Source organism: Symsagittifera roscoffensis, chromosome 2 (assembly GCF_963678635.1).
Source record: "Symsagittifera roscoffensis chromosome 2, txSymRosc1.1, whole genome shotgun sequence".
Classification (NCBI taxonomy): domain Eukaryota; kingdom Metazoa; phylum Xenacoelomorpha; order Acoela; family Convolutidae; genus Symsagittifera; species Symsagittifera roscoffensis.
The window spans coordinates 40,639,101-40,648,935 of record NC_087063.1 but is presented as its reverse complement, the minus strand read 5'-3'; the positions used below and the strand labels follow the sequence as shown (position 1 = coordinate 40,648,935).

Sequence of the window (9,835 nt, the reverse complement as noted above, 5' to 3'; positions counted from 1 at the left end):
GCAGGAAGAACTGGAGGAAAACTTCGACCACAAGTCAAAAGCAGTACAATTTGGTCCAATTCACTATTTCATCCACTTACACATGAAATTAGACTATACACTAAGTAGAATTTTTCAAGAAATGTCACTATCAGAACTAGAAACGCTTCATCACTTCAGGTGAACTTGAACGACTACAAACTTTACATTCACTTGCACTTGCAGTACCAAAAATACCTTATGCAGGATACTTGTTGTCAAGAAATAGATCAAATTTTATCAACGACGAAGAAAATATATTATGTAATTACACAAGTACGAAAAAACTATCACATTATACGTATTTGAAGACAAAAGATGTTACAAAATAATCCCCAAAATCTACAAAAGGTGAGTACATTTTGATAACACACTTTCTAGAAGAACCTATTTTGATACTAGAAGAACCTATTTTGGAGCTCTGGTACTGAAACCCAAGATGAATTCGCAGACTCCGAGTCTAGCTCATCCTCTTTTTCCCAACCCCTCTTTCAACCACTCCATACCCCAAATTCTCGATAAACCTTCCCCAGCCCCTTCTTCCTACACTGATGCAACCTCAATTTTCTCCTCAATGACCAGTGACCCACCTGACCCCGCTAGCCACACTGATGAAGAACTCGAGAATAAATTTGATAATTTTATAACCCTAAAACACAAACTTCAAAACCCCAACATACTAACAATTCATCATCTATCACAAACCATGACATCCTCCGAATCCTCCAACCCCGCATCCACTACTGAAGAAACCCGAGCCCACCGAGTATTTAAACGTAAACATCCCAATGCCCAAATGCCTCCTAGCCCTCAACCACCTCGAACGTTTTCAGTTCACCCACTTCAAACTAACAGAAAAGAATTCCTTCAAATGTGCTTACCATTTATTCCTCAGTAAACCTACTATCAAACAAATACTAACAACGATCAACGAACTTACGTTTATGAACATGACTTGTTTCCCACACTTTCATCGACCTCATATTATCATTTCAGTAACCCATTATCACTCACATTATATATTAAACCAGACGACAATGAATTGTGTCACACTCGATTATATCACTTAACCGCCGCACTTCATGAAAAGCAATTCACAACCATTGGACTACCCCAAACACTAAATAGATTCACTGCTCAAAAAGCAAACCGATTTTCCGTTAACCATTATGATCACGCCATTGCACGATATATGGAATATACCCTTTTAGAAGAGGATACTAACGCTAACCCCCAACTAACTGAAATATTTTTCATAAGATCTCAATATGTATTTGACATCAACTCCATGAATAAAAAAAATTGATCATGTTATATCTACAGCACTTTGCGACACAAAAACCTACGACCATTTAACCATTTTTCACTAACTTTCAATTTTCTAACACCAAACGAATGCGACTTACACTATTCACATCAATTAATGCTACGCACAAACCAAACTCAAACATACCATTATTATAAATTTTTCCAACACCATTACACAACTAATACACCATCAAGAAAACTGCAACATCGATTTCAATTCATTAACTCTAAATATACTTCACCCTTCTTCTTTAATTTCACATACTGTATAAAAGACACTAACATGCAAAGACATAACATCAGAAATTACGACGCTATGCGACAAATGTATATATTTTGCCCACTAACGAAAACTTTCAACACTGATGAATCCTGTGCACTAATTGTCCCTCACGAAAATATATAGCCCGTTGAAGTCCCAATCCTGGAATAAATTCACAACACTAACTATAACCATAAAAATTTTAATCTAATCTAAAACACTCCGCACGAAATCTCACCAAGTAGTGAAGAGCAAAAGATCATCAAAGCACTTAAACTCCTATGGCCTCTATTGCAAACTAAATATATCAACCGCTTACTTGCTAAACTTCTAACATCATCGGACACTATTCACAATATTTTCCCAAATGGATTTTTTGCCGAGGATGAGTAAGTATAAATACAATAACGCAATAACTAACCAATCATATTCTATCTCTAACATTTACAATTATTTTCAAGTGCTGAAATTACTCGTAGTTTCAGCACCAGAACAAATTGAATAAAACTTAAAATATAGTTGTTCTCCTTCTGGCAACTAACTCGCATAATCCAGTATACCTTAGATATATTGAAACTAGGAGATATAAGAGTAAGATTAAGAGTGGTATTAGGCTAAGAAGTTGTACGAATCTATCCGGCCGAAAATAGGATAGCGTGACGAGCAGACGGTGTACCTTATCTGAAATTACTCTATGAGTACAGTCACTAGTACATAACTCAAGAATTTTTTTCTTCTTTATCTGGCTCTGTTTTTTAACTGTCCGGTCAACCAATTCAGTCTCCCCTCTTAGTAACTAGAAATTAAATACAAAACTCTAAACTTTAAAGTTATTTAAAGAATTTTGTTTTGATACGGGAAAAATGAATAACAAAATTGAAAATTCTTTTCAGGAAATTTAAAACTCCATTTAACAAACTGCAGTAGAAATGAAAGCGTACATGACGTTTTTTTTTTTATAAATTTGAATCAATCACTCGCCCATAAATTACACACTCTGTCCAAAATCGTACAGCTCGCCCACGAAGAATTGTTTAAATAATGAACTTTAAGTTTTAACTTTCACTGATAACATTTCTAACTAGTTTTCACACGTTTTGAATTTTAATTTAACCCGGTTAGAAGAAATCATACAGTAAACTGAAACAACCAACGCAGCTTACTAACGTCACAAAACCACAAACTAATAGCATGACTAAGAAAGAAAAACCCACGGTACTCAAACCAGATTAAAACCAGATTAAAACTGGATAAATTTTTCTTTTGAAGACCACTTCCAAGTCTTACCACAATCAAGTAAAGCACAAAAAGACCGAAAAAGCAACCCAAGCCAAAAGATTCTTTTTTTGAAAAAAAGACCAAAACTAAAAAACACAAAAGAGAAAAACAAGCAATAAAAATGAAACAAAAGTTTGAACACAAAAAGAGACTCTGCACAAAGAGACCATAAAAAAATACCCCACTCCTGTCCTCATCAACCAGAGGGACGTCCTGAGCATGCTACACCACGCTTTGTGATGATACACATTTTGTTTGGCAAGATTTGCTCTAGTGTGAGCAACTCTTAAAAAATAACCGAACTAAAGTAAAACGCTTTTGCGATAACAATTAATAACAAATCATAAGTAAAATTCAATTAACAAAAAAAGGTAATTTTTATGTAAACCCTAAATGCAGTATGTATAGATTTCTTAGAGCCCAAGGAGCGAGCAGCAAAGGAGACGACAAGTTAATCACATTCCAACTTCAGAATGGCAAATATATTCGATTTGCTGCCTGAAGTCACTACCCTCAAAAGATTTAAAGTATGGACTCAACATCGCAGCAAAGGAAAACCATTGAACCAAACCAATGGCCATCTCGATGTTGGCTACACGTAACAATTCTAGTCTTTGCCATTTCACACGGAAAAGTCAAACTTCACCCTGCACGTAGTCTCGCTCTAAACTTAACGAAATCGATACATCATTACATCGATCAATAGTCTTGACACAATCACCCAAGACTACCACGATCAACGAGACCCATCAAGAAACACGAACATAACAATCTTCTTCGGTCAAAGACAAACAGCCACACTTCTCCTTTCTCGAAGAAATCAATGCTCCCAAGTTAAAAAGAAACTACATCACCCGTCCTTCACTACATCAAACAATTATAAACTAAAAATTCTCTAAGCCCCAGATGGGTGGAACCAGTTTTAAACTAGGATTTATAGACCAATTGTTTTTATGATGGAATATCACTATAAAATTATTATAACTTACCAATCATATTCCATCTCTAACATTTGGACTTATTTGTAAGTGCTGAAACTACTTGTAGTTTCAGCACCAGAACAAATTGAATATTACTTAGAATACAGTTGTTCTCCTTCTGGCAACTAACTCGCATAAACCAGTATACACTAGATCTATTGAGACTAGGAGATATAAGAGTAAGATTAAGATCGGTATTAGACTAAGAAGTTGCACGAATCTATCCGGCCGAAAATAAGATAGCGTGACGAGCAGTAGGTGTACTTTATCTGAAATTACTCTATGAGTACAGTCACTCAGGAATATTTTTACCTTTTTTTACTGGCTCTGCTTTTTTAACTGTCCGGTCAACCAATTCAGTCTCCCCTCTTACTAACTAAAAAAAAACGAAAAAATCCCAATAAAATTATCTATAAATTTTGTTTTGATACGGGACCACATGCTTACATGCTTCCACGCCGATTTCATGAGGTATGGAGCTGAAGAACATCATTTTGATCACGCTTTCTTGTCTTCTTATATTATCTTTCAACATCTTAAAACCTATCTCTTACCGTATTTTGAGGTATAACTAATTGGGGTGAAAAATACTGCTAAAAGGTATTAGGAGCGGGGTGAAAACATGCGATGTAAAGAGATGAGGGGTGAGAGATAAAAAGGCGCGGAATTTTAAAAAGATGTTTTCCATAACTGCTAATTTTAAACTTGCTGCTATTGATTTTATGACACCACCTACATTGCTTTTTTGATTCGGCTAAAGTCTATCAATGAGTTTTCAATTTACTTTAATACACTGCATTAAACTATTGAAAATGATGATGCGTGTAAAACGCACTCTCAGAAACTGTCATAAAATAAAAAGACGTTTCATGTAAACGTTATTCAAGCGATTAATTGAACGCTTAAAAATATATTCGACGATTTTTCAATGATTTTTTTTGCTGCATAATTTCGAATTATTTTGTGTCATTATGTTTGCTTATGAAACATCCCTTGAAAATTTCAACAGAGGTCGCCTGAAACCCAGTCGGGTCAAAGTATTCCAGACAAAGCCTCCAAACAGCCAAACAAAACGGCCATTCTCGGTCGATCTCAGGCGTCCAAAAACAACACAACAAAGAATTTCTTCGGCTAATAAGCCACATTCAGCTAAACTAGCGAACACTTTGAGAAAATCGGCTACATCGGTGAGGTTTGAAGATACTAGGTCTAACTTTGGGACTGCTAGCCGCCCGGACACAATCGTCGGAAATTACCGAGATGACGAAACGACGACAGGTTACGAATCAGATTCAGAAAACGACGAACTCCATTTTGGTGATATGTTTGAGTCTATTGATTTTGAATTGGAACATTCTAGAACAAAAAGTCGATTCGAGTTGATCGACAGTATGTCAAAAAGCTGTTTAGCAAGTTTGACAACTTTAGCTTTGGAAAACCAAAACATGAATAAAACATTTAACAGGCGACAGAGTGCAACAATTCGAGATAGCAGTCGACGATCATCCTCGCCAACCAATCAGGGACGACCAAACTCGGCAATGCAAGTCGTGCGCAACCGAGTGATGACGGGAAGCTACACGAATCAAAACGGTTCGACAACACCCGGAGCTCGGCCTTCGTCTGTCGCGTCTATTTTTAGTAATGTCGAGGACAACTCGGAAATTGATCCCACTGCCACAAATAGATCGGAGCGAACGGCGCATTCGTATAAAACGAGTACTACCGGTATGTATCATCACGCACTAACATCCGGTGGAGGGCGACGAGGTAAAGGTGCTTTTGAAAGTGTGAAACCATGCAAAAGAATGGAAAGTATTCTGAACGAGGACTTGGCAGCTGTTGTGAACGACTTATCACGCCAATGTTGCGACGTCTTAGGCCCCAACTTATGCGGGGAGTGCATTAAAAACGTAAAACAGTTCAATAACTTCATAGCGTACCATAACAAACATCCTGATATCGACGAAACGGCGATGACCTTGTACGCTATTCCGCTAGTCCAAAGGATGTTTCCACAGTTCCGTCGCTCTGAGATCAAAGAAAAACTAGCTTCAGGCGAGATAAGTCAACAGTTGAAACTGAAGGTGAACAGGTCAAAAGATATCGAGTGTTTCGATCAGAAGGTGACAAATTACCTACCTGAAAAGTACAGGAGAAAGAGGATGAGAAAACAGAGGATCGATGCTGGAAAAGGCGTGACCAAATTGGACGATCAGGGCATCTATTACGTGGAACCATTCAACCCACGTATGTTTTTTTTCTAAAAAAGAATTGAGAGAAAGTAAGTTATAGCGAGATCATTTTTAAACGTTGTGCTTGATTTTATTATATTTTTGCCTTGCAGATTTGTCTGAAAATGGCCGGCTTACCTGCAAGTTGTAACTTGTAACCTTATCAGAACAAAACTATCTCCTCTGTTTCGAGAACCCAGTTAGTTTCAAAAGCTAATAGAGATCCTCTAAACTATTAAAGATCAGAAACCCAGTTTCCAATTGCAAATAAAGAACCCATTTATCTACTTGCCTGAACACAGAACAAAAATTTCTCCTTTTTATTCCATTGGGATTCCAAATATTGGTTTCAGTGGACTACACAGACACTAGAGGCGTGTCCCGCAAACTGGAGAGGAGGAATGCCCTATTCTCCACTGACTTCATGGCATCAGGCCAGTCCACCCCTTCCTCCACGCACACCCTCTCCAGAGTCCCCACCCCAGAACCTCTCCCTCCCAGCCCAGTGTCCGAGCCAGAGGAGGTGGAACAGGTGGACTTCGGACCCTGCCAGCCGACTGTGATGGATCTCACCTGGGCCAGGGACTTCCCAAGGTGCATTAATAGTTGATGTTTTCGTTTTTTTTTCAAATACATTATTGGGTTTGCTCCCTGTCGGGAAAACCAAAACAAGAAACATCGAACAGTTAAAAGTAAATGATTTGAGGTAATATCAATTTTTTGTCTCAAAAATAGCTGAATTTTCATTTTATAATGCTTTAAATGCCTATACAAGAACCTATCGTTGTATAATGCTTAATAGACCGTTTAGCTGTTTTTATTTATTTTGTACTAAAAACCACAAACAACTGCGTTTTTCAGATTCCCCGCTGGTTACTCGGTGGAATATCTTCTACCAGTCTGGAAGAGATCAAGTTTGCCACCTGAACCTTGAACAATACAACTGGAAACTTGCCGAACATCCAGTGTTTGCTCGTTATGTTTTTGATAATGATATTCAACTAAATTTCAAATTGATGTTTCATGCGGAAGCTTTCCCAATCTTGAAAAAAAATCAAATACAATGAACTTTTGTGGTATAAAATGTTGTCAAAATAACCAATTAAAATGTCGCCCACAGACAACGAAGTGATGTACCAATTCGATTAAAATCCATTGTTTTATGAAATTTAAAATTAATTATCATCGGGGCGGATTTAGAGGGGGGATGGGGACGGGGAAGGGGGAGGATGCCTCCCTCTTGAAAACCAAAGAGTCCTCCCATTGGTATTATCTTATGACAACCGTTTTAGAGCCGACCAAACGCCAAAATTAACTAACTTTGAAGAGGAGCTTGCGCCGAAAAAACCCAATTTTTTGGTCAAACTTTTCAAAAAAGTGCTCAAAACATTACGAGCCCAAAATGTGCATTATGTGCATTGTAAGCGGATTCCGTAACAGGCCAAAATCAGATTTGTCGCGGAATCCGCAACATTGCTACTTTTCTTTGATCTTTTTTGCTGTTTTGGATTCCACAAACAAATACCTAAAAAACTGTAGCGCTCAAAATTGCTCCAAAAATAGGCGAATTTGCGGACCTCACTTACATTTGCGGATTCTACTTACATTTGCGGATTCCACTTACAGTTGCGGAATCCAGAACAACTAGCTATATTCGCTTGTTGCGGAATCCGCGAAGCAACAAATGTGCCGACAAATTTTACGTTACAGTTATTTGAACGCGGAATCCACGGAAACTTTGTAAGTAAGTGGAATCCATTTACGTTTTGGAACATGTTAAAAGATTAATTTCTGGAATCCAAGGACATACAGACACAAAATTGTGCGCCTATCCAGTGCACAGTTTGGTCTCGTAATGAAACAGATTTTAATTTTTTTTTCAAAAAAATTTCCTTTGGAAAAACTTTTTTCGTAACAAAAGTGTCTTTATAGTGTTCTGGGATGCTCGGAATATCAATTTGGTCGACCTAAAAAAAAGATCAAACAAAATTTTCGGAATTTTTTTTAGAAATTCCCTCCCCGAGACAATCCTAGATCCGCCCCTGATTAAAATCCATTGTTTTTAATCCATTCAAGGCGTTGCCGTATTACGAGCAGTCTTGTTATTTTATCTGCTTGAAAGTTTGAATAAATGAAAATTACGAACCATTCTGGATTGACTTTGATTGGCTTTTTAGCCAATCAGATTCAGCAACAATAATTTTAGTCTAGGAAGTAAAAACACTGATGTTGGGCCGTTTCAATGCATAATTTTTTTTAGTTAGGTGTAGTTGCAGTTGATTTTAGAGTCCTAGTTGCTTAATATATCGTCAAAAATTTGTACATGCTTTGCGTGGTTTTAAGTAAGTTTTCTTGTTTTTGATTGATTATTACTCCGAATTTTGAAGAAAGTTGCACAGTACTTCTGCTCGGGTGGTTTTATTTCTCCAGACCTATTTCCACTTTTGAGCTGGCAGTTTTTGATGGAGTTTTTTCATATCAGTCAAAAGGTATTGTTGTCCTGGTCTCAAAAAAAATAGCTCACCTCTGATCATATTTTGAAAGTAATGGTGTTTTAAATACTGCCAATTTGGCAAGTTTGGCGTAATTAGCGGGCGATATATTAAGTGCTTTCAACGAGTAAGCGAAAGTTTAGTCCGTCTAGAAGTCGTTCCAAATTGAATTGAGGTATGCTAATTAATCTATTTTTTTACCACAAGCAAAAGTTATCAGATTCTTTTTACAAAGCGTGTTGAGGGATGGTTTTTCACAAAACAATCTACATAAAAATAATTCTTCTTTTTAAAAACTCATCATTTCAGTTGAGACACACACTACTCCATAAACCTTAAAAGGCAATCGGAACATTCATGGCTTCGCCTTGATAAGAGCAGTTTTGTTTCAAGTTTACCTTTGACGGCTTGATTATCAAACATCCGCGCTCAATTCAGCCAGCGTTCAGCCAGAATCTCTGACCAATCCTGCCATTGGTATTTACATCTTCTGCGACAGTCTCACGCACTGACCGTGAAACCAGGAACTTCAATGTCATGATACAATCGTTGTGTCACTATATCCCCAGCCTTGTTGCATGGTACACATCTGACTGTATTTGTGAGAGGTGAAAAGGAACACTGAGCCGAAGCTATATGGATTTTTGTTCGAACTCTGATATATGTTCGATCCGCCTCGGTCGAAACACAAATCGCAAACCTCGACCGGGTATACACTCAACGGGGTCTATCACCGAGCCCAAACTCGAACGTGGATAAAATTATGGAAGGTTGCTGGACAAAGACCCTCTTTTGTGCAAAATCATCAACCTCCGGCGCGAACTTCTCCAGTCAGCGAGCGATTGATTTGAAGACGTACAGTCTGTACTATCTGATTGAACAGATAACAGTGCAGATTCAAGTTATCCGGACCAACGAATAAATCATGAGAATCGAAAAACACTTTTCTCAAATAGTCAAATAGATGACTTTAGCCAAAAAAAGATTTGGGGCCCAAAGGTTTGCCCCAAAAACGATCAATTTTGTAAACTTTTAATTAATCAGAAATAACGCCCGAGCTACTAGTTCAAGTGCTGGCAAAATATCACACGGTGAGCCCCTCATTTAACCCAACAAAGTTAAAGGATGGTATAATCTTCTCACTTTTGGTATAAAAAAAATATTATAGTCTTTTTTTCCGTATAAACTACAAGTTTCTAATTTAGAAAGAATTTAAATCGCAATTTTTTGCAGATTATACCCTCCTTAAACTTTGTTGGTCTA

General features: G+C 37.4%; 1 protein-coding gene across 1 annotated transcript; it reads left to right on the top strand.

Annotated features, from left to right (window-relative positions):
• The first annotated feature begins 4,666 nt into the window (after positions 1-4,666).
• LOC134839486 (uncharacterized) lies at positions 4,667-7,250 on the top strand. The gene is made up of 3 exons (XM_063855053.1): positions 4,667-6,096; positions 6,434-6,674; positions 6,942-7,250. The coding sequence occupies exons 1-3, from the start codon at positions 4,818-4,820 to the stop codon at positions 7,012-7,014; spliced, it is 1,593 nt and encodes a 530-aa protein (XP_063711123.1). The 5' UTR covers positions 4,667-4,817; the 3' UTR covers positions 7,015-7,250.
• Positions 7,251-9,835: the final 2,585 nt, after the last annotated feature.

Coding starts and splice junctions, on each gene's coding strand:
- LOC134839486 (XM_063855053.1), top strand. CDS start 4,818: ATGTTTGCTTATGAAACATCCCTTGAAAATTTCAACAGAGGTCGCCTG. Junction 6,097..6,433: donor CGTGGAACCATTCAACCCAC/GTATGTTTTTTT, acceptor TATTGGTTTCAG/TGGACTACACAGACACTAGA. Junction 6,675..6,941: donor TGGGCCAGGGACTTCCCAAG/GTGCATTAATAG, acceptor TGCGTTTTTCAG/ATTCCCCGCTGGTTACTCGG.